Source organism: Aspergillus oryzae, chromosome 4, assembly GCF_000184455.2.
Source record: "Aspergillus oryzae RIB40 DNA, chromosome 4".
Classification (NCBI taxonomy): Eukaryota; Fungi; Ascomycota; class Eurotiomycetes; order Eurotiales; family Aspergillaceae; genus Aspergillus; species Aspergillus oryzae.
Genome location: NC_036438.1, coordinates 410,790 through 437,274, shown reverse-complemented (window position 1 = coordinate 437,274; position 26,485 = coordinate 410,790). Strand labels below are relative to the sequence as shown.

Sequence of the window (26,485 nt, the reverse complement as noted above, 5' to 3'; positions counted from 1 at the left end):
TTTCCCCTCTTTCTTCATCCCACACAACAAATAACCACTTCTATATCCTTCATCTACTTTGACACCCTTTCGCGGATCACCACCTTCCTTGCCTCACCTACTTCCGTTTTCTGACCGTTCTCCCGTCGCTTCTCCGTCCATTATTCACCATGAGTGGGCACTCTGCTGTTTGGCAAGGTACGATTGAAGTGACCGTCCCTTTCCGCTGACTAGTGCTTGCGCTTTCCGAGCAAGCATCTTCATAGAACGATGTAGCTAACAGTTCTGTGTCTCTGTTCACAGGATATGTCGATTCCAGGTACAATACATCCCCTAAGGCTTTCTCCTATTACCCCACTTCCGCTATCCGAAGCTCTGCCCGACAGCTTTCCACCGTTCAGTTTGCCGGTCTTGTATGCTGACCACAAACATACAGCTTGATGGGATCTGGCCTATTTGACAAGGCTGCCGTTCTGAGCTACAACCTTTCCGGCATCGAGGCTAAATCTTCCGGCTTCTCGGTATGCGACCACTGAATTCCATGACTCTGGACCCTCCGTCGGCTCCGTGTCCGGCGGGATTCCAATAAACAACCACTAACGATCGTCACAGATCAGCGCTGAAGAGCTCCAAGGCCTCGCTGCCGCCTTCGCTCAAAGTAACGTGGCGATGGCCAATGGTATCAAGGTCGGCGGAGAGAAGTTCGTCGCTATCAAGGCCGACGACCGCAGTCTATACGGAAAGAAGGTACAACGCCCGCTTGCATACTAGAGACTTGACCGGAGTCTCCATATTGAAAACATGCTAATTTTCTATTAGGGCAAGGAGGGGATTATCGTTGTGAAGACCCCGTCCTGCGTCCTGGTTGCCCACCACGGCGAGAATGTCCAGACCACCAACGCCTCAGCCGCTGTCGAGAAAATCGCTGACTACATCATCAACCCTCACCAGTAGACGGCGGTGTGGAAATGCAATGAATGTGTCTTCTTAACTTGCGGAAAAGGACCGTGTCTGCTTTGAATCGATTTACTGGCGGGTCCTCTTCATTTCTACTATTACTCCCTACCCCTTTTATTCCTGTTATATGTTCGCCGTTCGATATTGAGCATCGTTCGTAGATATGTGCCATAGGTCCTGATCTAGTACGCAAAAAGATTTCCAATTTCCTGTCTCATGGATAAGTTGCCGATAGGCAAGGGTATAGTGGTTTGTGAGATCTGATGTGTAGAACTAGGTTTCTCGTTATCTGTACAAGTATGACGAACATGGGTGCTTATTCGCCTAATATACACTCTTGCATAATGTACACGCCTGAGTTAGATCTGGAGAGCAGTGACCCCTGGAAACTAGATAAGAGGAAGATATAGTATATCAGGATTTACGTGACTCTATCTATATACTGATTGGCAATGATCCAATCCGAGCTGCTTACGGGCAGTATGTCACAGATTTATGTCAAGAATAGACACCGTTCTTGCTGCTACAGGACACAAAAGTCCCATATCAAGACTTACACAGGTACTTCACACAGTCAAAGAAGACTCAGATTCACAACTTTTTCTAGAACCACACTAGGAGTAAATATCCGTATCAACTTCACTTAATGACAACCTGAGTTAATACTACATTGTAGATCACCCGTGAATAGAATTTTTAGAATACAAATATACAGGTTAGAACCTAACTACTGAACATCTAGCTATACAAACGAGACCAAATGACATACTCTATCTCAGACTCTTTGGCTTTCTCTTCCTTCTCAGGGTTGATCTTTCATATGAGATGAAGATAATACTCCAATATCCAGACCCAGACACATATCCTTTACTCAGTAAATGCACAATATCACTAGACGACAAAATAATATCATTACTATGACTAAAAAAATAAATCACTAACTGACAGATTAAATACCACAAAGTGGCAAACCAATCCACTAACAGTACTGGTATGAAGTACTGTACCAATACACCTTACCAGTATTAGGAACTGGTCTTACCAAAGGTCCTTTGGGGGGGATTCGTCTCATGGTGTGCAGTATGTTATATTCGCGCGAAAAGAAAGTACGTATATGCTTTCTTAGTCTATTGACTATAACTTCTTCTATGGCTAACAATTATGACTTCTATCTAGGTATGGCGCACGTTGGTGTCTATACGCCAGACACCAGACAGGAATTAGAGTCGGAAAACCGAGTATGTGAAATATGTTGGGGATAAGGTGTTCAAGGCGCGGCCTTGACGCCATTGGCGTTTTGGTCTATACTAACATAGAAATTGTATAGCCAGACCTTGGTACAGAGTTGTTCGTTAAAACGGTGTTTCCGTGCTGTTGTCAATTCAAGATCGAGATGCGAAATGTCGCTTCCTTTGACAAAAGCAAGAATGGGGATAATGTTGATGTTAATGGCAATGATAACATGGATGACAATGTCGAAGACAATATCGATGCCAATATTGCTGATAATGTCGATGTTAGTGACGACAAATCAGTGGAGTTGAATTACTTGTTTCTTTTTTATGGGATTGGTGTGCTTTTCTCTGTTTAACAGGGAAAAAAGTACTGTGCTAGGGTTAGATTGATGGGATGATGCATTTGGAAATGCCAGAATTGTAATTAATTATTTTTTCGTTGATCATGAATAAGATGGTGCATGCTGCTGGATAGGCGTCAAGAGACATTGCTGTCACAAGTCCACGTCTCCAAATACTATACTAGTGTTGCCTGAAGCATCCAGCCCTCGGGAAAATCCCCTTGCACTCTGGCCAGGAATGAGAACCAGCGGTGGCAACCTGATTCAGGCTTTTACTGTCTCTTTCTTGAACCCTGCAGCGTAAGTGGTTAGACTAAAGAACAATCTGTTGTACTGTAGCTCAAGTCACACATACTATTCCATCCATTTATAAAAACTGCGGCGCTAGCTCCACCCCTATTAGAAGAAAGAAACTCCCCTTCTAAACAGGCAGCTCAGCATTACTCCTCCCTCCAGCCAGAACCTCCAACCCCTTCTGCAAATACGGCCCTACAACCGGAATATTGCCCGCAAACTGCCCAATCGTGATCAGGAAATCGCCAAAGAGGATAAACAACCCGTATAGCTCGATTAGGAAGCCTGTAAGCGGCCAGCGGAGGAGGATGAGGAGGATGCCCGCGGTGAACGCGGCCGTGCCTTTTAGTTTTTGGCGTCGGCTGAAGAAGGCTAGGGTCTTTTGGACGCCGATTATGAGCGTTAGGCCGATTAGAAAGAGGATCTGTTTGTTTTATTTTCGTTAGTTTGGTTGAGGTAGGATTAGGGTTGGGGGGAGATGTACATTTCCCATTGCGAGGCTGTTTGTGGGGATGTATTGTTAGCCTTAGGGGTTTGATTTAATTATAGCAATGGAAGACGTACAGCGAGCGATCGAAGAAGAGAAGGACGCCGCCGAAGAGGAAGAGGGCTCCTGTTTTGGACATATGTCAATTGGTGCTCGTTTTTTTTTTTTTTTTTTTTTTTTTTTTTGGTTCCAGCGTGGGTGTTTTTCCCGGGCATTTGACGGTGTATATAGAGTTGCGCGGCAATGTGAATGAGTATATGATGCTTGTCACATACCTCCTGAGCAGAAGATAACCCCAATTTCTGTATATCATGTTAGACTGTGGACGGTGTTTTTGTGCGCGTGATCTTGTCTTACTTTGGTTATCTGAGAGCCACATTGTAGGCATTTTGGACTGTTGATTCAGATTATAGGTAAGAGGAGAAGCGTGCGATTTGCTATATAGCGTAGGGAAGTGTGTTCATGCGCTTGTGGGGACGCAATTGTTTCGTGATATTGTGGACGAAGGTACAGAGTAGAGAGGTCAGGTTCCGGATGGTCGAAAAGTTAAGTGCGCGATAAGATATTGTATTGGTCCGTTTGGAGTGGGATTGGGGTCGCAAGCTGGACCACACGGGGTATTTCTTTTGGACGGGGTTGTAGAATTGGAACAGGGTTCAGTCGCGTTGAAGGGTCGTTATTCATTAATAGAGGTGAGAAAGTAACTATAGATATTGATCGTTATTTAGATTGACAATGGCGATTGATTTGCTTTTCCTTTTCTGCCACGTCTCCCCTTTCGTCTTAGGCTGGGGCTAGGCGGTTTGGGGAGGCGGTGTAAGTGCTAGCTCGGAGTGCGTTTTAACCGCACATTTTTCGTCTCGGTTGTGCTAGCTTCTTGATTGTTATTGATATCTGGCATTGGATGACGTACGGTCGTTCGATGTGTCCAATGTTGCCATTATATGTTGAGCCAATGTAATGATACTGCGTGAACAGTGTTGTTGGCTTTACATTGTGCAGTTCTGGTATTATCCAGGTGTCATTTGATGAATGATGACAATGTACAACAGCAGCTTTGAATTGGACTGGAACTGGTCTATATTTGTGTAATCACATCTAGATACTCTGGATCTCTTTGAACCTCCCTTCCTTGCCAGCCTTCTGGCTCCCTCATACGCCGCGGCGACAGCGTCCCTGGATGCTGTAACTGACGCTCTTGATTGTGGGGCGTCGGTATTAGTCGAGTGCAACTAGCACGAGGCGAAGAATGACTCTAATATAAAGGTCACGATTAAGCCGGAGCGCTTTCTTTGAACCTGTCTCGAAAGGGGCATGGTGGGTGGAAAGGGCTTGACTGTGATGGCCGGACATTCTACATGGTAGACCAAATCATAGCATAGTATCTGCAATGTATTAGCTTTTTCCATATCCAAACTAAATAGTTCAGCCATCGTAGCTCACCTCCCTGCGAAACAAGTTCACGTAAATCATCACTTCCTATACGCAATCTCCAACGCCCATTACTTAAGGACCACATGCGCTGCCCTCAACTCAAGGTAACTTTCAGGCACACCCTGCGCCAGAGACCGGACCACCCCAAAGACCTCCTTATCATGATACCTCAGCCGGGTCTTGGGATCCGTGTACGGAGCTGGCAACCCCGTGATATCGCAATACCTCGTCTGCTGCGAGGGGTGCAGCGACGGCGCCGACTCGATATTCGTATACGTCACCGCCGGCCCTGACGAGTACATTGCCCGTGCGTTCTTCTCCAGGACAAGCGTGGAGAGGTTCTGCGCTGCTTGCGCGATGTTCGTGCGCTGACCCCCGTCTGCGGGCGTCTGGCTGCCGTCTGTACTGGCAGAGGTGGTGGCCACGAGAGGCGTGGTCGCGCCGGAGTTGGCTTGTGTGGCCATCTGGGAGGCTTCTTTCCGGGAGCTCTCGGAGATCAGTTGCTTGACGTTCTTGTTGCGCCGTTGGGAGGGCTTCCAATGGGGGTTGCGGAAGGGGCGCGGGACCTGTGCGATGTCGAGTTGATTGAGGAGTAGTTGGTGGCTTTCATTTTCGGCGGGAGTAGGAGGTGCCATAGTGGTTGGATTGTCTGTTCTTTCTTAGATAGTTGGTTTTGGTGGCGGGAGGTTAGATGCCAAATTGCTGGTGCGGAAAGGTAGATCGTGAAGCTGGGAGATGGTCTGAAGTGGAGGGCCTCAATACGGATTGGTCTATACTGGTATCAGGACACAGCACTTATATAGCAGAGAAGTTGGGTGTTTGAATAGTATTGCAAACAGTATAGTAATATTAAGATTAATAGAGCTTGAAATATAAAAGCTAGTTAAGTATAAAGCCTCAGATTTGGCTCAATTTACTCTGAGAACTCTAAGCCACGTGATGCACCGCATTGGGCAGTATTGATGGGCGAGCACAAACAAACACCAGACCAGCACTCTATTCCTAACACTATCTAGTCAATACTAAGAATAATGGTAGGTTTATTGAATGTGGATCTATAGAGATAGGGACGGCACTGATGTGGACTCTGTAGGAGAGCCCACACGAGCACCAGCAGGCAGTGATTCTCTCAAGAATCATCAACAATGTTGTATGTTACTTGTGACCATGTAAAATCAATACTGATACCTGGACAGGAGAAACTAAATGAGGCCATCATGGTCATGAACAAGAGCCTCCAGGTATGTCAATCTTTCCTATGGTCCTGAGACTTTGCTAAAGAATATATCACAGGAGGTCAATATTCAAAACATGAACGTGGAGCTGGTGGCGCAAATGTTCAAGAACTACCAGTCTAACGTGCTATTTCATTTGGAAGGTATTTATTCCTTTTCGCTATATCATAGACTCCGACTGACAGGACTAGCTACCGAGAACTTGAAAGAGCCGTCGCAAGGCGAGTGATTGTTCAATGCGTTTTTAGTACACATGATGGGATATGAGATCAATCATGATAAAGACATGAGATACCACAAGGAGTAAATGTTGGGAAGGAAGGCCACTGGGATTGAATTTATTATAAGCTTTTATTTGAGACAATATATTCAGAAATTTCTTTTTTCTTCTCTTTACACAATTTGGATGGACGGAGTAGACCTGCAGAAACATAGTGAGATTGATGTCTTGGCACCATACAAAGACCGACAGTGGCTCTTCCGTCCACTGCGCCGCCGCCGTTCAGAACCGGGGATTTTAAGCTTCACATTCTTCCATCCTGGGGCAGTGTCGCCAATACTCTCTAAACCGACTTTGATACCCCAATCAATTGCAGATCACTCCTCCTCTGAAACCTCACCATTGATCTGCCCGCAACAACCTGCAATGCGGTGAACCGTATCCCCGGAAGCTCTAACGTTGCTCCTGGTTGATCCCACATCCACGTCGCCATGACTATCACATCCGTGCAAGCGGTTCTCCCTGGCCGCTTCGCGATCAACTCGACTGAGAAGAGTACCGCGAAACCACCTCCGAAGGTCTATAATGCTCAAGAGCCTCCTTTCAAAGGCTACCACGCCCCACAGCCAGATGGCTATCAGCGGAGCAGGTCAAAGCCCGACACAAGCGCTATCGTGATTGACAATGGTGCGTTGGCCTGCACTTCTAGTTCCCAGCTTATCTACACATGCTGATACTTTGGTTTCTTTGACAGGCTCAAATTTGGTCAAAGCCGGGTGGTCATTCGACAAGAACCCCCGATTCATCCTCCCCCCGGTGATGAGCCGGTACCGCGACCGGAAACTCAATAAAGCGTGTCAGTTTATCGGATATGATGCCTACGTCGATGCCACTACGCGCGGCCAGCTGCGCTATGCGTTTGACCCTGGTAGCAGCGTTGTCGGTAACTGGGATGTGATGGAAGGGGTGCTAGACTATCTATTCCTTAAGTTGGGGGTCGACGGAGCCAATGGTGGCGTCGACAGACCTATAGTCATGACCGAACCGATTGCGAATCTCAACTACCCCAGAAAGAGTGAGTTGGATACTTCTACTTATCCCGCCATGATATCGTTCCCGCTGACACCTTTCTAGTGATGAACGAAATCCTATTCGAGTGCTACTCTGCGCCTTCAGTCGCTTATGGAATCGACTCCCTGTTTTCCTACCGATACAATCGTGGAACCGACGGCTTAATTATCTCCTCGTCCCATACATCAACGCATGTCATACCTGTACTAAATAATAAGGCCCTACTTTCGAACTGTTCGCGGCTCAACTGGGGTGGAATGCATGCGTCGGAGTACCTACTGAAACTGATGAGACTGAAGTACCCGACCTTCCCCGCCAGAATGACCGAAAGCCAGATGGAAGATCTGGTCCATAAGCATTGCTACGTGTCGAAGGACTACGATCAGGAACTGAGCAAATACTTGGATTGGACGGGCCTTGAAGATAGGGATCTTGTTGTTCAATATCCATTTACGGAGCATGTTGTGCCAGAGAAATCTGAGGAAGAACTGGCCCGGATAGCAGAGCGCAAGAAAGAGAGCGGACGTCGACTGCAGGAGCAGGCAGCCAAGATGCGGCTGGAAAAGCTCATGAAGAAAGAGCAGGAGCTCGAATATTACAAGGATCTCCAAAACGGTCTACAAACAGAGACAAAGAAGGAGGCGAGGCGCATCTTGGAGGCTGAGGACCTGAAAGACGAAGCACACCTCGAACGGATTATCCGCGATTTAGAACGGTCTATCAAGCGATCTAGGAATAGGGACCTCGGGGTTGAAGAGAGCGAAGAGCCCGCCGAGGAAATGTCGTTCCCATTATTGGATGTACCGGACGAGGAACTGGACGAGGCCGGTCTGAAGGAGAAGCGCCATCAGCGACTTATGAAATCCAATGTCGAGGCCCGACAGCGCGCGAAGGCAGAGAAGGAACGGGAGAAGGCCCGCCGGGAAGAAGAAGAACGCCTTGACCGGGAAAAGCGCGAGAACGACTTTGAGGGCTGGCTCTCTGAGCGCAGGACTAACCGACAGGTAGGGATGCACGACGAGAAACTTATGATACTGCTGCTAACTGCTCAATAGAACATCTTGCAAAGAATCAAAGAACGTGACAGGTTAAAGGCAGACCTCGGTAACCGCAAATCGTTAGCTAGTCAGATGCGCATGAAGACCCTTGCCAACCTCGCTGCGGATGGCCCCAAGAAGCGAAGACGCGGTGGCGATGACGACGACTTCGGTGCGAACGACGAAGACTGGGGTGTCTACCGTACCGTGGCCGGGGAGCAGAGTGACGAAGAAGAGGAAGAGGACCTCGGCGGAATGCTCGATGTCGTCGAAAAGGAGCTTCTCGAACACGACCCTGAATTCACAGAGAACCACACTCTTGCTGCACAGTCAGACTGGACCAAGAGCCTTGTCCATGTATTCCTGCGGGGGCCTTGGCCATTCGACCCGGAAAGTCAGCGGGAAGCTCATCAGTTGCACCTGAATGTCGAGCGGATCCGAGTGCCCGAGGTTGTGTTCAAGCCGTCCATCGCAGGTGTTGACCAGGCCGGCTTGGTCGAGATTGCCGCGGACATCGTCAACCAACGATTCATAAACCCGGAGGACCAGTCTCGGTTGCTGCGCGATGTATTCATGACCGGTGGTAATACACTCTTCCAAAACTTCGACGAGCGCTTCCGCAACGAATTCCGGGCGTTCCTGCCTCTTGACGCCGAGCTCAACGTGCGTCGTGCCAAAGATCCCGTTCTCGATGCCTGGAAAGGAGCTGCGCAGTGGGCTTCTGGTGCCGACCTGGCGAAGTCATCTATTACGCGACAGGAGTACCTCGAGAAGGGCAGCGAATACCTCAAGGTACGTTCTACACCGGTCTACTAATACTACCTCGAGTACATTACATTAGCTAACCAAGTCCTAGGAACATGATCTGGGGAACGTCACCACGTGGTAAACACGTCGACAAGATAGGAAATATAAAAACCTAGTCTTACGATCACATTGTCGTGTTCTACAATGACAATACCTCCAACAGTTGATAAGTATATGCCAGGGAACGGGCCCAGTTGATTGGCGTTCGGCACAAGAATAACCCCATCATCTGACAGCAAGTACGTCGCACCATTGGCTGGAGAGCTCGTATAACGACCTTGGGAATCCATGGCGCGAGGCACAAAAGGAAATTGGTTCCGTGAAGAAAACCCAGGAGTCTGGCGCAGGGAAAACAAATAACATGTACAGATACGAATTAATCGGAGCGGTTGACTTGTGATATTCATTTCAATGCCAATTAGCTTTATTCATATTCATATTCGTCCGATTTCACCATAAGCAGCACGGCTATCCATGGATATGCCGCCATCCATCCCATTCAAAAAACTCGATATACTAAAGCTGAAAACAAATCTCCTTACATATATAAAATCCCCAGGTGAAATTACCCCATATCCCAATCAACCGAAACCCCACAAGGGATATGTCAATCTGGGATTATAATGGACATGTCATATCCCTCTCGTTTAAGAGAGACATCATCCCTTCATCTATCATAGTCTCCTTACGTCTACTCCCTTGATATAGTAATGAGACAAAGAGTAAGGACTACATGGTCAGTCAAGCTCTTGGTAGATATAATCTTGGATTGAATTTAGTAAATGTGTCTGTCTTGAATTTTGTTTTGATGACTTTCATTTATCGGGTAATTTAGTCGGGGGAATATGTTTTGCGATGTAAGGAGGACGAGGTTGTTTTTTTTTGGTTGGGATATACAATATGGTTTAAGAGGGGGGAAATAAATAAAGAGTAAAAATTGAAACGAAAATAAAATTGGCCGAATAGGAACACAAAAAGGGAGGACGGGATGATCGAACTGACAGGATGTACATAGTACAGCCTCAGGCAGCGATGCTTCAGATCACCTGGTACAGTTGGACCAGCACAAAGAAAGATTGATATTAGTGATACTTAGACAAAGAGGTAAAAAAGAAAAGTGAAAGGCGACAAGGGGAAAAAAAAAAAAAGACGTCATAGAAGGCAACCCGACAACTCACAATCCCATACATGCATCAAGAGAAAAGTCTAGAGCAGCGCCCGGGACAATAGAAATGGGATTCTTAGTCACGATGATAATTGAGTGCAGTGGATTTGATAACAAAGTGGGTTAACCCGGCACGAAAAAGAATATCCTTCAGCCTTGTGGGTCTGAGTCCGAATCGCAGAGGTCTTCTTTTTCTCCATCTCCTCGGAGGAAATTACTCGAGCAAGGATGGGGGTGCCGACCGTTCCGACTTGGGCTGTACACATGATTGCTTTCGAGGGGGTAGAGGAGGTATACTCCGTACTAAGTACTCTGTCATGACTAAAAACTGAGCATGGGTAGACTTTGCTACTAGTGAACATTGGCGCATCGACCGGTGCCGATCTTCAGGAGCCGTTTAGCGCTCGAAGCTTCAATAGCTCCTGTCTGGTAAACCTGTTGTTGGGTGGGTTTTCTATGACGCATTGGGCGTGTGGCGTGGTTACGGTCTTAGAATCCGATTTGTTTGCGACTTTCTGTTCGATAGCACGGAGGGATTGAGAAATCGGGATCTGGACGGCCAGCGGCCAGACCAGACCATGACCAGGGCCAAGTCAGATGTCCTGGTTTTTCGGTTAACCTTGGCAAGGCGACGATCCTTGTGAGGTACTCCAGCAATCCTTTGGAACGAGGAAGATTATCTTGGTTGGGCCGTGTAGTTCGTAGGAAATTCGGCCATGAGGTGACATGATCATGTACTAAGTACATATTGGTCAGTTAGAGCTGAGGGTGGGTAACTAAACCACCTCATGAGGGGAGCCGAAGGGAAAAGGAAAGATTCCATTCTATTCTTGAGGATGGACTACAGTGCCGTACACAATTCCACCCTATAGTCCACCGCTCTTATCATATGTTGTGCGGGGTGCATTGGTTGTGTAATGCATGACTCTTCGTTCTGATTATCGTGGTCCTTCCAGCTTGGAAGATAGACATTCCTGCATGAGGATCATCAACATAGATAGTCACACCGTGCACGTCCCGGAGGAAAAATTCAGAGTGTTTGCAGATCGGCCATAATTCGGACTTGACGTTGGACGTGAAGTTTGAGGTTTAGTCATAGCAAACAAGACTCAAGTTAGTTATTTGATGGAATGGAAGAGAAGAGAAACCGAAGATCCGAAATCGACACATCGAGACCGAGAATCACGGGAGGGTCATCTGCCTTGACTTGCTCTTCATACTAAACCCGGACGGGATTAGTGGATAACCTGACAAGATGAAAGTCTACAACCTCAACCTTTTGACCCTTTTGAATTTCTCGCTAAGTCTAATCCATTTGACTTTCCTTGTCTTACCGGACTTTTTACCTCATATATTATCTAAGCTGGGCGTGTCTCCATTGACTCAACATGTGCATTCCGCGGGATGCCGACTGGCTCAGTCCACCCGCAAACGAGACCATTCCTTTTGAAGTTATACTATGAAAACTGGACTGCCAAAAAGTCATGCAACGACTCCCCTCCCGAACCATGGACTGATGCCCGGCCCCCCCCCTTTGCTCTGGTTTTCTGCGTTCTGCAGATCCTTGTCCACTGGGGCCCGTGTATCCGACTCCCTAATCTCCACCCCCTCCGGTGATGCTGATGATCCTCCCTGCGTATGTGATGCCAGGGTGCAGATGGGCGACCTCGAGAGGTATTGCCCAGACATGGATCAGCTGCGAGTCCTATGTTGTTGGCCAAATCCGTCGGTGTCACTAAATCAACAAGGTCTCTGATTGGCGAACATGATCTGTGGATCAACCGTGGTCTGGTTTTTGGTCCATTTCGTGATAACCATTCGCCAAAAGTTTACTTCATGTAGAGGAAATTATGACGCATCTGGGGAAAACAACAGCTGCCAGGTAGCACTTCCATACTAGGTAATTCTATTTTTCTTTCTTTCTTTTTTTTTCTTTTTTCCGTCTCCTCTTTTGGTGTCTACCCTCCCTTTCGACAGGGAGAAAAATAAAATTCAATGGAGCTTCCCACCGTGGATCCTCGATAGCGGCCGCCGCCACGATTCGAGAACTCTGACGCAAAAGTATGCAGCCCTTCGGTTGGCTCGGGTGTGATGTTATGTGATTGATGCCCAGTACACAGCAGCCTGTAGATATAAAGCCTGGTCCTGATCGCTCCCTACTTGCGGTTTCTATCCATCAATCACATCAGCCTGCCACAGTACGAGAGTTCGACTCCTATATACTTCGGTCCATCCACCACTCCAACTGTACTATTTATCGATACATACGTATATACATCTATATACAAATCAACATAACAATATGCTCTCGAGTACGCTCACACGTCCACTGCAGCTCGTCACCCGAGTGCTGCAGTGGTCTAGTGCTGTCATTGTGATGGGTATCACTTCCTACTTCATCAACAAGGGGTCCCCGTGGATTGTCTATCACGTACCAAGAAATCATTGTATGTCTCCCCTCCTGCATTGAAGACCACTAATTAATGCCACGATGCACAGTCTACCATGTCGGTCGTATTCTTCCTGCCAGCCTTCGTCTCTCCGTTCATGCCCACGGCTCTTGGCAAGTTCGTACTGCTCATCGATGTCATCTTCTCGTATCTGTATGCAATGCTCGCCCATCCCTACCCCTAAAGACCACATACTGACCAAATTCCCTAGGTGGCTCACTGCATTTATCTTTGCCGCCCAAGATTACAACCGCCATGACTGCCGCCTCAACGCTCCCCCAGGAATCTCCTGCTCCAAGAAGAGGGCCAACGAAGCATTCATCTTCCTGACTTTGTAAGCTGTCCAACTTCTATCAACCATATTCCCAGACACTAACAGAGGTTCAGCATCTTTACCTTCTTCGGCATGTTCCTCGAGGTCCTTGGTCTCTGGGCTTACCGCCGCGAGAATGTCCCAGTCCGCGAAAAGACCGGCGGTGCTCACGGCGGTCCCGCTGATGCCCCAGTCGCCACAGCCTAAGCGTCAACTACTCTGTCGTCCTCTTATCAGGCACGGATAGGGCAGGCGGACCAGACAATCCACGAGAACGATTCACGATACCACTGAACGGGTTTCCCATGGCATGCACTACGCATACGTAATAATATACCTATCACGAGTGACGAGAAGCCAATCTACTCGCGGTGTATTGGCAAAGGGAGAAGTATGCAGGTTATAGATGGATGAATTGACGTGATGGGGGGTATACTAATATTTGTAATTTCGATATCCGGGAATTCATGTGACATATTTATATTACAATCTTACGCTCCTTATAATATAAGCTCTCTTGCACTGAATCTTCGGTCAGACGCCTGCCTATAGATCAAGTTATTCAAAGGCCATGTCACTACGTTGTGTACAAGGGCAGGGACGTAAACGGCACGAGAGCGTATGACTCGTGCCTACGGCGATAATTTGAGTTATCGAAGAGCTCGCGCTCGAATCATGCAGTCCATACAAAGTCGACGCATTGCCCCGTATCCTCGCGATACTACCACACTAGGTATAAGTCGAGGTGGCCCGTTCAAAGTTTGGACAACCGTATTTGACATGACTTGGGGACATCTGGATGCCATGCATGTGCGGTCTGCGTATTCCAAAGTTCAGACTTAGTACAGAGCACTTCCATCTGTTCATGGTTGCTGTATTGTCCGAGGCTTTTGCCATGGAAATCTTTTAAGGTGGATATCCGAGATTGTCAATTTGCTGGTGCCCGCGGTCGACGAATTCCCCCCCATTGTTCTGGTCGACCATAGTGTTCCAGGGACCTGTAGATAATGTTAGATGCACTTTTCTAGCTACTACCCCTAAGCTCTACTTACCTTCAGATCGCTCATATAGACATCCTTGACACTGCTGTCCTCCAGATACTCCCCAATGCTACCGATGGGTATACCATTACCACCATTACAGGTGGCACCAGTAACAGTAACGTTATAGGACCGTGGCTTCAGGGCTATGCAGTCATCGCCGCCTGTGTAGGTGAAATTGGTGACCTGGACATGGTTTACGTCCATGGTATCTGTGTCTGTAATCAGTAGGTCGCTCTGGGCTGGAAGAGACGGTTTTTTTATTGGTGAGGAGCGAGAAAATATGTCGATACATACCGAGACCATCAGTATTTTGGACCCAATTTTCGCCATCGGGCTGCTTGCTTAATTTGGTAGAGACTATAATGTTCTCGAGCAGGACGTTAGTTCCGTTCATGAGGTTGATCGACCACAGCTGGGGCTGCTTCACGTAGAAGTTCTTGACAGAGACATCGGTGACGTTCCAGATGTTGAATAGCTAACATCATTGATCAGTAATCTAGATACGATACTATCTGAGCTGTCAGAGACTAGTGCGGAGGCTTCAGCTTCAACAGCCAGTGCAGTGGTCAGCTTATTTGGAAGATAGAACCGCGATTAAAAAGTCGGTCTGACACCCAGTGCTACTACCAAGTATAAATAAATCTTTTTATTAGATCTCGTAAAGATAGAACAAGAGTATTCTAGATACCTATTTCTAGATCTAACTTAAGATAGAAGTCTTCTAACAGAAAGTAAAGTATACTTTTCTATATAGGTTCAACGTTATTCTTACACTAGCCGCGGTCGAGAATAACTATTCCATTGTCCCTATCTATCCTTAAGCACCAGCAGCCTTTTACTCCTACAACAGAGCCTTCTTCTAAGAGATCTGATAAGAAACAGAAGCCACTCTATATTCAACACCCTAGTGGGGTCCACCAAACAGCAGGGAACCCAGCCGTAAGGGATCCTTCTCCAGCGCTGAATGGACAATCGAAACGGCAGAGTCTGTGTGATACCATGGGATTTGGGGAAACGATTCAAACTCTTGGTGAGTATCTTTCTAATATGATGGCTGGTAAGGTCCGTGGTGGCTAATGTATACGTAGCCAATATCGTCGATGGGAGACCTCCTGACCCAACTGGCCCTGTGAGGACGACATTGATTGTTGTGCCATCGCAGCTTGTCTCACACTGGTAAGCCTAAAGAACCTCGCATCGAACCTTTCAGCAAACTAAATATTATAGGATGGAGCAACTCCAAAAGCATTGTGAAATAGATGCAATAGGCGAAGTTCTTGTGTATCGTGCAAACGCGAGATATAAATAGGCTGTTCGATGTAGGGACGACACAGCATTATAGGTTCCAAACTGCCCTGCTGCAGCATTGTATTAGGTGAAATAGCATATTTCTGATATGTATAATGAGAGTGAATTGACTGTTTTCGATGAATGAACTGTATGTACTGTATACTTCTATCTGCGAAGTCTATCATATCCGATGTCAATGATAACGCTGTTGGTATAGTGCGAGGCGCTTGCTCTAGACACAAAAAATGCTGGTCCAATAGGCACAAAGAAGGTTTAACCTGGAGATGAAATCCTCAAAACTCCATTCGCTGTTTCAAATTCGTCATTCGTAATACAGTGGGTCGGCAATGGAGATGGCGGAACTTAAATACTTGCTCGCCGAGGCGCCAAGGTACGTTGTAGCTTCTTTTTCTCTTCTGTCTCCTCCGGTAACGGCAGGGATCCTTCACTGCGCAGTTTCTCTAGATACTGCTTGCCATATGCGTAGCCTACCTGGTAGATCTCATCGAACTTGCCGAACTCAAGGGTTCCGTATGGGTCAATGGGAGGACGCATATACAGACAGCCTGGGGTGTTTTTAGCCCGTTCTAGATTGTCGATCGATGACACGTATGCGAGTCGTGCTTGGATTTCGGACAGCGTGGGAGGGTTGGGGCAAGCGGAGAACGGGTTCCAACGGTTGAGCACGGTCCAGAACCCGGACAGCGAATCACCGTACCCTTGAGGCGTGTTGTCATCGATTGAGCCCACATCGACGGCAAAAATCACATCGGCCCCGAGTCCCTTCATGTGGGTCACTGTAAGGTTGTCGATGTACCCGCCGTCAAGTAGCATGCTGCCCTCGTCGCAAATCGGGGGAATTAGGCCGGCCAATGACATCGATGCACGCACGTAGCGCCAAGTATAACCCGACGAGTGGAATTCAGGCCGTGATTTGCTGATGTTGGTGGTGTTGCAGTAGTACTCCAGCCAAAAGTCCTCGATTTGGCTATCTCCAAACGTCTTGAAGATTCCCCGGTTGAACTCATGGCCAGTGGTGTAAGAGGTGGTAGGATACGTTAGATCCAGCATAAACCGCCACATGCTCGCCATGCGACCGGCAAACTTCTTCGCTCGACCATACATGGGAACCACATCCGCATCCCGTGCATACAAAGCTCCAATGAATGAGCCGATAGATGTACCACCAATGATGTCGATAGGGATCCCGGCCTCTTCCAGTGCTTTGATGACGCCAACTTGGGCGATACCCCGAGCTCCTCCGCCACCAAGAACGAGTCCAACAGACCTGCCACAAAGTCGGCGAGCCAGGCGATGGAAGTCGCCCTTGAACGGAGTTTGTGCCGAGTAGAGAGGCGTCTGGCGAATCCGCCGCGAGGTGTATTTTTGGATTTCTGCCTGGATAACTTGAACACGTTGTTTCAGTACAGCTCCAAGCCGTTTCGCCTGCGGATGTGAGGGCTCAGGGGTTAAGCGGAAGCCCATCTGAATATGATGGTGGCCACCGTTGATCCACATCCGGTTCTTTAGCCATTGGCGCGTCAGTCCGGGAGGGCAGTACCGCTCGGAATGTAGCAACACAAGTTCTTTTCTAGCCGTTGTCTTCATCCCAAGTAGAAATCTTTCGTACTCACCGATACTAGGCGATGACTCGGCAAGGCCAACGAGCAGAATGCAGTCGGCTTGCGTGATGCAGGTCTGTGTCCATGGAGAGTTCACATTGGTGTCTGCGATATAGAGTACCATCCCATACTTTTCTTCGAGGTCGGCCAGATACTGGGACAACTTCAATTTCCCCATCTTGCTGAAAGCATGTCGTCCGAGATGGTTCAAGATCGCCGCTTGGTTGAGGGAGGTAACGCCGTTCGTCACGCCGATCTGGTGAAGCGCGTTCTGCAGGCGGTGGCCAAATTCTACCACGGGAACCCCAGCCGTTACGGGAAGTATACCAACAGTACGGAGGTTTACCACAGAGGCAGCGGTCTTGACGCTTCCAACGTTGGCATGCTCACCTCCCTTCTCAGGCATGGGAAGCTCGACGAGATCTCGCATCCGCTGGGCAATGAGCTTAGAAACCTGGATAGTAATTCCCGGGTGTTCCTGGGCAAGACTGTTGAAAAGGGACCGCGGGAATTTAGCTAGCTCAGTATCCCGAATGGCGTGTAGAGTTGCCGGGCGTGTCGACTCTGTCATGACCTCTAGCTCCCCAACGCTTTCTCCCTGACCATATTCGCCAACAACTGTAATCTTGCCATCTGTACCTTCGAGAACAGACCGTAGACGCCCATTTAAAACAAGATAGATTGCATCACTCTCATCCCCCTGGTGATAGATGACTTGGCCTGCACTTACTTGCACCCATTCTAGGGCGAAGTCGATGTGAAGAAGCAAACGAGGAAGAAGACTTGTCAATCGCTTTGCCAGGGTTAACAGCGCAATAGGGTAACGCTCGGCGATTCTTTCCAAGGATGACCTTGGAAGGAACCCGACATACACATCTGTTTTCGCCACCACGTCCGTATAGGACCTGTAAGATGCAACGGATCCGACGTATCCTTGAATACCACCAGGCTTGATAAGATAGAGTGACTTTCGCGACTGCCTTTTCCGCTTAGTATCATTTGTGGCACTCGTCACACCCGAAACTCGAGAGGAGCTGGTCGTCGTCCGCTTCAAGGTCGGAAAGAATTCCTCAGGTGGCTGGCCATATACCGGTCTCGAGCCGCCCACAAGATCTTCTCCTTTGTCGGATACAGGGATACCTACGTCTAGGAATCCGTCGATCACATAGTACAGGCCTGGATGGCGTTCCCCCTGCTCCACCAGCACTGAACCCTGGGGGAAATAGACGATCTCGATGTCATTTCGAAGCTCTTCTCGCAGATTGACGATAGGCGATGTCCCACCAGCGCTGGTCATGGACATTGACATCATTGATTCCGTCTCACCATCCGCAGAACTATCGTAAGGGTCGATGAAGCCGAATGCATTATTAGTGAACACGGCCTTTTGCCGCCGAGAATCGTATGAAAGTAGCTTTGGGGATATGTCCCCAGAGGTGTGACTGCTCTTACGTAAGACATCGCGAGTGCTGCTAGTGAGTCCAATGCCATTCATGATGCAATCCAGTATGGATTCTCTGAACAGGGCATCCTCGTCAACAGCGTCCTTCTTTCGATGAAAAGGCGAACTGTGCATAACAGGAGCCATAAAGGGGGGATTCTCTTTATCTGTTAATGGGCTGAGCAGTTTCGGAGCTAAGTGCTCGTATCGAGGGCCAAACCGGGAGAGTTGAATGGTAGACAACAGATCCCCGGGGCTAGGCCCTGCCGACTCACGGTCACCGGAGATATCCTCTGGGCTGGCCATGCTCACTGGTCGCTTCGATTGTGCTGCCATCTTTGCATGGAGAACTGCTTCTTTCCTCAGGAAGCTACTGGATCGGCGCCTTCTGCCAGCAAAAGGATTGTGAAGTGCGATGCCCTTGATGATCTCTTCCGGGCCCAGGCGGTCTCGCTCTTTAATAAATTTGTCCTTGAGGCGATCTAACGCGGCCCCACGCATTTCATTGGGTAGATCCTGAGTCGTGAACTTGGTCATCTGTTTTTCAATGCCCAGTACATCATTGTTGAGACCTAGATAAGAATGTGCCGTGGCGAACGTTACTCTTTGGAGCCGTGTCAGGATCACCTGGACAATATGGGCGGTCGCTCTCGGATAGACCCTCGTCAGACGGCGGAAGGCGCTGGCCGGGATGATGGCAATGGTCGTGTCCACCATGGCTCGAGCCACAATATCTGGATGGACTGACTTGCGCCGCCTCTTGCCTGGCTGGCTCCTTGGTTTCGGGTAAGGCTCCTGGATGGGCATAGCATGGCTTTCTCCTAGGTTTAGGGGCGGGACGGATGGCAGAAGCTCCCCATTACTGTTGCTTATATGGGCGACGGAGTCACCATGATCTCTAACGAAATTAGAACGAGGACTGTCCTCTAAGCCGTGAGGGCTCGCTGGAAACGAGTCAGATACCCGAGCATTGGTGCTAGGGCCTACACTGGATGCACTAGACGACGAGCCTTCGCTGGCTCGTAGTTGGATATCCTCGGTGAACAAGGACAGGATGGAGAACAAGGACGACATGGAGGCACCGTTCTTGACTTCTGTGAGCAGTTGATAACCTTGCTTTCCGTCCACACGATGATCGTCCTCATCAGAAGACTCGGCTCCCATGTGGTTTGAACCTTCGTCTACATTTGGTTTCCCGTCCCGCATGGACTTGACGAATATCTGGACCAAGCCATCCACCACAAGACAGAAGCCTTTCTCTTCCTCCAGCATCAAGGTTTCCCCAGCAATCAACTTCCTCGTTTGCATGGTACGTGTCAATTCATGAAATACAGGCCGTTCGAGGTAACCAAACACCTTGATGGCGCTTAGAAATTCGTCTAGGTAATTGGCCAGGCCCGGTTTGGAGTCCCCTTCCTGGACATCGGGGAAGAGATCGAGATGGGGTTCTTTGCGCTGGGGTTCCGAAGGCAGACGACTATACATATTCAAGAACCGATAACGGATAAACCAACTGATCGTTGATACGATCGCCAGCGCGATCAACAAGCTGTGGATCAATTGAAGCATTGTGTCAGCGTTTCACCGCGCGATCGACAGAGCATCCCATTGCACGGGTTAGGATACTTACAGAGTGGTGAAATTCATAGTGAAGGTCAAGCTCATTGAGAAGAGCGTGAATAGCCATGTGGGCAGCGTGATGGTCGCAAACGTTATCACCCAGTATAGGACGCTTGGAATGACCTGGAAAAAGAAAGAAAACACCCATCCGAACCACCCCGCCATGGTTGAAGGCGTAGGAGGGGGTAACGGTGGGGGTGGGATAAGAGAATTTGAAAAGGTCGAAGCCACGGAAAAGCTTGCGGCTATGGCGGGAGCAGATAGGGCGAGGGACGAAGCAGTGTAGGTTGAGGAGGGTGAGGGAGATGCATGAAGAGGGCTTAGACTTGAATCGAGAGACGCAGACGAGGCCGCGAGGGGACCACCGTCGGTGGCCATGGTTGTTATTGCGTAGAATGGGATTGGGCTGGAAACACGTTGTTGGATGGGGACTCAAGCCGCTAAACCAGCTTAAGGAAAGCAGCTAAAAGGCCCCAGTGGGAATCAAGGAACGCAAAAGAATTCTAGGTCTCCGCCACCCATGAAACCGTTGATCCGGCAAGAAGACGCAATGACGAAGTTCCGGTATGCGAGATTGATTAAATGATTAGATTTCGCTCAGGGACTCAGATGCGAGTGATGTGGCCAACCACCCCCCTACTCACGAGCCACAACGTGCTCTCAGATGCCCTCTTGGCTGGGTCGTGAAGAATGAGGGTGGTCCCTTTTGAGTTTCAAACGGGTTTGGTTTCGTAGGATCAAGTCGGAAAGCGGAGAAGGAAAGCAATACGAATTCAGTTTAGGTCGATCACGGGTGCACCTTGGTCATTGGACCTCTCTCTCGCTCTCTCTATATGGGACTTGGAAATATAGAAGAAACTAGAAGAATGGAGAAAATTAAGACGAAACGTATGAGAAGACTATATTACTGAGTTTTCTGTTGATCCATCATGTGAAGTGCCAAGATCTGTTACGTTTGGCATATATGCCTGGCAAGGTCGAGACTGAGGATGTGCCTGATTGTGGATGCACTTCCGACGGATCCACCTGCAAATTTTCCCGTAACCTAAAATGGCAAGCAACTAAAACTGGAAGTGACTGGAACTAGACCCGTTCAACAGAAATAAAAGAAAAATGAGGTCGACGTCATACCGCTGCATAACGGTCTGGATATGTCTTCGTTATGCTTTAGGTTAGTCAGTGATGCGATTATGCATCAGCACTTGGTAGCCTGAGGCACATTCTCTCAATCGACCCCTTGTATTGGTGACAAGATCACTCTGGCTAATAGCCTTTTTTTCTTTTTCTTTTTCTTTTTCTTTTTTTTTTTTTTTTTTTTTTTTGAACTGAGTCAACCGGTTCATTTTCAATTTTGATCCTTTCATACGCTTCCAATCGCCGATAATTAGCCTAGTATGTAGGAGAAAAGGGGAGCCAAACGGGTTAATTGCCGGTGATGGTTTAATTTATAAACGAATAGAAGTAGAGTTACTCATCCAGGGCGTAATATCCAAATACTCTCACGTCAAACAGTCAAAGACGAATTGTTGATATACTACCATTGTTATTCTTTTTTTTTTTCTGCCAACTGCTCGGATGTCTTGGCGGCCCAATCAAGTCAACTTAGCAGCACATCCCGCTGACAACGAATCACCACCGCCTAGTCGATCTGTCCTATGCCCCCTTCCATTCTTTACCTTCTCCTTCTTACTTTAATAACTGCTTCTCGTCTCTTTCTCGCCTGTTTCTATTTCATTGATCGAGCTGTGGCCCTGGCTCACAGGCCCGCCACGGTCATGTTTCAGGTACAGTATTTCCGGATCCAGTTATTTATGGAACTCCTTCGGGGGTTAGCCTCACGTGTCGAACAAATTCCCCGGATTTGATATGTTAACGCTCGGCCTAATCGCAACCCACAGCGTATCCGCGACGCGATCGACTCCCGGATTGCAGAGGAGCAAGCCCGGCAAAAGTCCGCCCAGGACTCACTCGCCCGCTCCAACTCCGCTCGTCGTCCCACTCGCAATGCATCCCCTAGTAGACGAACTACCCGCCCTCGACGGAACACCGGCACTCCCGTCCGTGGGCCGGATCCCAACGAATTCGAGCCCGAGTTCGCCATCGGAGAGGATGAAGGCTCTAGCAGATCAGCTACTCCCCGCTTAGAGTCCGCAGGTTCGGAGGAAAATGCCGGGGAGAGCAAACCATCCGCGGAGGAGGCGTCCGCCGGCAAGGATAATACGAATGCCCCAGAGACAAACCAATCTTCTTCGGAGCTGCCGCCTGAGGTCAGGGTGAAGCTGCGGAGATTGGGCAAGCTGGAATCTCGGTATCAGGGTATGTGCTAAGTCAATATCACGGCAACTTGGGCCACGGCGCTAACCGTTGTGTGACCTATAGAGCTCTTGAAGGCTTATCGGATGGCCCATTCGCGTGTCTTATCGATCGAACCTTTCGAAGCGGCCTTGCGTGAGAACACCCCCTTGGCATCTATTAGCGATCCGAAGGCGTTGACAGAATACCTCAACCAACTCTCATTGAAAAGCGACATGGTTCTGGAGGAGCTGAAGCGGGTGTCCACAGAGAGAGATGACTACAAGAAGAAAATGGAGGAAGCCCAGAAGGCCACGAAGGCCGCCTACGATGAGCTCACTAATCTTAAGGAGAATAAAAAGGAAGAGGATGCCTCGACAATAAGCGATAAGACGGCCGTCGATAACTCTACCTTGAATGATAAATCCTCCACTGTTTCGAAGCAGGATTCTGCCAAGGAAGAAAGCGAAGAGTTTTTCTCTTTTGATAACGAGATCCCACGCCTGGAGGCGGAGCTAAAAGAAAAGCAGGAAGAGATTGAAACGCTCAAGTCTCAAGCGGAAAACCTCAAACGGGACCTCTCAGTGGCAAGGGAGTCAACGGAAGGGATGGTGCACAATTTGGAAACTGCGACCCGAGAGTTGGTAGAGCTGCGCGATATCAAGGATAAACAAGACTCGGAGTTTGAGAAGCTCAAGACTTCGAAGCAGGAAGAGATCGAGGCGCTCACGGCGAAGCTAGCGACGTCCGAAACCACCATCCAAAACGCTCAAAACGAGGTTGAGAAGCTGAAGGTGGAGCTGAAGCAGAAAACAGATGAAATCGAGCACCTCCAGTCGCAAACTGCGAAGCCCGAGGATGCTGATGAGCAGTCGGAACTTGCAGCAAAACTAGACAAGGCCAAACAAGAAAAGGAAGCCAATGAGAAGCGACTCGGTGTTCTCCAAAACCTAGTAGATAACCTTCGCTCCCAGCTCAAGGATATGGAAGGCACGATGACAAGCCTGAAGGCGGACATGAACCGAAAGGAGGAGCTGCAGAATATTGTCGATTTCCTTGACAACAACCTGAAAGACAACACGACCTGGAAACAAGCCAAGGAACAAGTTGCGGGCGGAAAGCAAGCCAATTTCGAGGATTTCCGGGACAGTCTGGCGCCTGCGAAGAACGGTACGGAGGTGAAGAACGAGACACCCGAACCCAAACCCCAACCGGCCAACTCCACCGGTGCTGCAGGAGCTTCTAAGAAGAAGAACAAGAAGAAGAAGAAAGGCGGCAAGGGTGGCGGTGATGACACGAGCAAAGCGGCAAGTGCTCCAGCTGTCGAAGAGACACAAACCCCAGCAGCCGAGCCAGAGCCGAAGTCGTCGAACACGAATGAGCTCGAGCAGAAAATTGAATCTTTGACACGCCAAGTGGAAGAAAAGGATGCAGCTATCGATCGTCTCAGCTCGAAACTCAAAGGGGAGGAAGACCTGAAAGAGGAAATAGAATCTCTTCGGGATGACCTGCTTAATCTCGGACAAGACCATGTCGAATCAAAGGATAAACTGAAAGAATTGACTGCCGAGAAGAAAGCTCTGGAGGAGACCATCACCAAGTTGGAGAAAGAGCTGGTTGACTTGCGCACGAGCACTGCGACTAGGGATGCTGACTCTGAAAAGGTGCACAATGACCTGAAGGAGGAATATGAAAGCCTCAAGGTCAAACTTACTACCCTAGAAACCGAGTTATCTGCTGCACAACAGTTAGCTTCTACCCGATTCAAGGATCTTACCGACTTGCGGGAGACTCTCCAGAAGCTGCAGCCTGAGCTAAAGAAACTACGAGCTGAATCAACTGAGCTCAAGTCTATCAGGGAGACTTTAGCTACTAAGACAGCTGAATTGAGAACTCTCGAGGGCAAGCAAGAGGATTTGCGTGCTGAGTTGAAGACCCTCAAGACGACAATATCAGAACGAGAGTCAGAAGTGAAGACGCTCAATCAGAAGATCAGACAAGAAACGGATAATCGCTTGAAGGCCGAGGAGAAATTAACAGTCGCTCAAGCAGATCTACGCTATTCGGAGAGCAAGAAGCAAGAAGCTCTGGAAACGAAGGAGAGAATTTCAAATGACCTTTCTAAAGCCCAAGAGGACTTGAAGGCCGCCCGGACTCAGCTACGGGAAGCTCAAAACCAAGTTACACAGGTGAACAAGGACCTTGAGGGTCTGCGGGAGGAGATTCAGTTGAAGACCGCTCAGCACGCTAGCGCGCAGAGTCTGATGAATAGCATGCGCGACCAGGGCGCCGAGATCGGCATGCAGATGAAAGAAGCCCGCGAACGCTGCGAGAGTCTGGAAGAGGAACTGGCGGATGCCCATAAGTTGCTAAGTGAAAGGACCCGTGAGGGTGAAACTATGCGGCGTCTCTTGAATGACATCGAAGGCCGCACCGAATCTAAAGTTCGTGATTTCAAAGAGCGGATGGAGGCAGCCATTGAGGAGCGAGATCGTGCGGAAGATGAAGCTAGCGCTCAGGGTCGCCGTCGGGCGCGGGAGCTAGAGGAGCTAAAGAACAAAGTCCGGGAAGCGGAAAAAGCACTGAGGAGCGCTGAGGAGGACAAGGAGGAGCTCGAGATGTCGCAGAAGGATTGGAAACGCAGACGTGATCAACTGGAGGAGCAAGCCGAGCGGTCGACGCAGGAACTCAATGATGTGCGGCAGGCCATGGCACGTTTGCGCGATTCGCTGGATGAAAGTGAGAAACAAGTCCGAGACCTGGAGAAAGAAAAGGCAGAACTACGCCGATCAGTTGAAGAAACCAGCGCTCGTCTGGACAAGTTGCGCCGGTCCAACAAGGCTCTATCGGAAGAGGCTCGCTTTGGTACAAATCCCCAGTCATCGCGATCTTCCATCGACTCTGGGTCCCGCAGGGCACTCACTTCTCCGGTGCCCAAGGACCGCAGCCCATCGATTCGGGGAAGCGAAACGCCTACAGGAGGAGCAAACGCGCAGGCGCCTATCGATTATCTCTATTTGAAAAACGTTCTCCTACAGTTCTTGGAGCAGAAAGACAAAAATTACCAGAAACAACTTATCCCAGTTTTGGGCATGCTGCTCCATTTTGATCGGTATGTCTGAACCTTTTTCTATACAAATCTACTCCATAATATCCTATGTGATACTAACCTTGAACAGGACGGACGAGCAAAAGTGGATGTCAGCTATCATGTCTCGATAGACTTCTTAATTCTAGGATTATGATATTTTGAGGCATGCCTTAGGTACTGTATTATAATATTTACTAGTACATAGTATGAACGTATTTCTTCCATCTATTTACTTCTTTCTTATTCTCTGTGTTGCAAAGGCAAGTGGATTATGTCAAAGAAAAGGCGTACCACTAAAAGAGTGGGTCTGATCCAAATACTTAAACTGTGGAGTTCCTTCGACCTGCCCCTCCAGCTTTGGAGTCGCAAATTTCACAACATCTCTTGACAATTGGCGAGCCAGACCCTTCGCAAGGCAAACATAAGACATCACAATGTCTGACCAACCGACCATTAGACTCGCGACGCCCGAAGGTGAGCACCAGACGTCGTCAACTTTATGCCTGAATCCCGCTGTCCGCGGGGAAGTTCCGCCCCCGCATAAATAAATTTGAAAGATGCCGGACTAACCCTGGCCTCTCAGACGTCCCCATAATCCTCCAATTCATCCGCGAACTAGCCGATTACGAAAAAGCCCTTCATGAAGTAGAGGCCACCAAGGAATCCCTCCTTGAAACCCTCTCTTTCCCCGACAGCCCTCCTAAACGAGGCTCCGTATATACCGCGCTCATCACTCCCCCAGCCACCCCGGACAATGCCACTCCCATTCCTGTAGGCATGGCTCTATTCTTCTATAACTACTCGACTTGGCGCTCGGCGCCGGGTATCTACCTGGAGGATCTCTACGTGCAGCCCGCTGCTCGTGGTAGGGGATATGGGTTTAAGCTGTTGAAGTATCTGGCGGCTAAGGTGCTGGAGGTCAAGGGACGTCGGCTGGAGTGGAGCGTGCTCAAGTGGAACGAACCTAGTATCAAGTTCTACGAGCAGGTCGGGGCGAAGGGCATGGAGGAGTGGATGAAGATGATGGTTGAAGGGGATGCATTGACCAAGTTGGCAGAGGG

General features: G+C 48.8%; 6 protein-coding genes across 6 annotated transcripts; 4 read left to right on the top strand and 2 right to left on the bottom strand.

The window, feature by feature from the left end:
- Positions 1-2,329: 2,329 nt before the first annotated feature.
- Positions 2,330-3,077, top strand: AO090012000177 (uncharacterized protein; the record flags this gene model as incomplete). The annotated part of the gene is made up of 3 exons (XM_023236365.1): positions 2,330-2,507; positions 2,647-2,812; positions 2,942-3,077. The coding sequence occupies 3 exons, from the start codon at positions 2,330-2,332 to the stop codon at positions 3,075-3,077; spliced, it is 480 nt and encodes a 159-aa protein (XP_023091296.1).
- A 1,718-nt stretch (positions 3,078-4,795) lies between these two features.
- AO090012000176 (uncharacterized protein) lies at positions 4,796-5,362 on the bottom strand (the record flags this gene model as incomplete). The annotated part of the gene is made up of 1 exon (XM_001727183.3): positions 4,796-5,362. One exon carries the CDS (start codon positions 5,360-5,362, stop codon positions 4,796-4,798), a length of 567 nt encoding a protein of 188 aa, XP_001727235.1.
- Positions 5,363-6,673: 1,311 nt separating this feature from the next.
- Positions 6,674-9,179, top strand: AO090012000175 (actin-related protein ARP5; the record flags this gene model as incomplete). Its single annotated transcript, XM_001727182.1, has 5 exons — positions 6,674-6,869; positions 6,937-7,257; positions 7,317-8,257; positions 8,309-9,082; positions 9,147-9,179. The coding sequence occupies 5 exons, from the start codon at positions 6,674-6,676 to the stop codon at positions 9,177-9,179; spliced, it is 2,265 nt and encodes a 754-aa protein (XP_001727234.1).
- A 3,588-nt stretch (positions 9,180-12,767) lies between these two features.
- AO090012000174 (uncharacterized protein) lies at positions 12,768-13,232 on the top strand (the record flags this gene model as incomplete). The annotated part of the gene is made up of 3 exons (XM_001727181.1): positions 12,768-12,865; positions 12,924-13,046; positions 13,100-13,232. The coding sequence occupies 3 exons, from the start codon at positions 12,768-12,770 to the stop codon at positions 13,230-13,232; spliced, it is 354 nt and encodes a 117-aa protein (XP_001727233.1).
- A 699-nt stretch (positions 13,233-13,931) lies between these two features.
- nte1 (lysophospholipase) lies at positions 13,932-20,419 on the bottom strand (the record flags this gene model as incomplete). Its single annotated transcript, XM_023236364.1, has 3 exons — positions 13,932-14,023; positions 15,922-19,898; positions 20,052-20,419. 3 exons carry the CDS (start codon positions 20,417-20,419, stop codon positions 13,932-13,934), a joined length of 4,437 nt encoding a protein of 1,478 aa, XP_023091295.1.
- Positions 20,420-21,154: 735 nt separating this feature from the next.
- AO090012000172 (putative vesicle-mediated transport protein (Imh1)) lies at positions 21,155-25,555 on the top strand (the record flags this gene model as incomplete). The annotated part of the gene is made up of 4 exons (XM_023236363.1): positions 21,155-21,184; positions 21,940-22,357; positions 22,421-25,445; positions 25,513-25,555. 4 exons carry the CDS (start codon positions 21,155-21,157, stop codon positions 25,553-25,555), a joined length of 3,516 nt encoding a protein of 1,171 aa, XP_023091294.1.
- Positions 25,556-26,485: the final 930 nt, after the last annotated feature.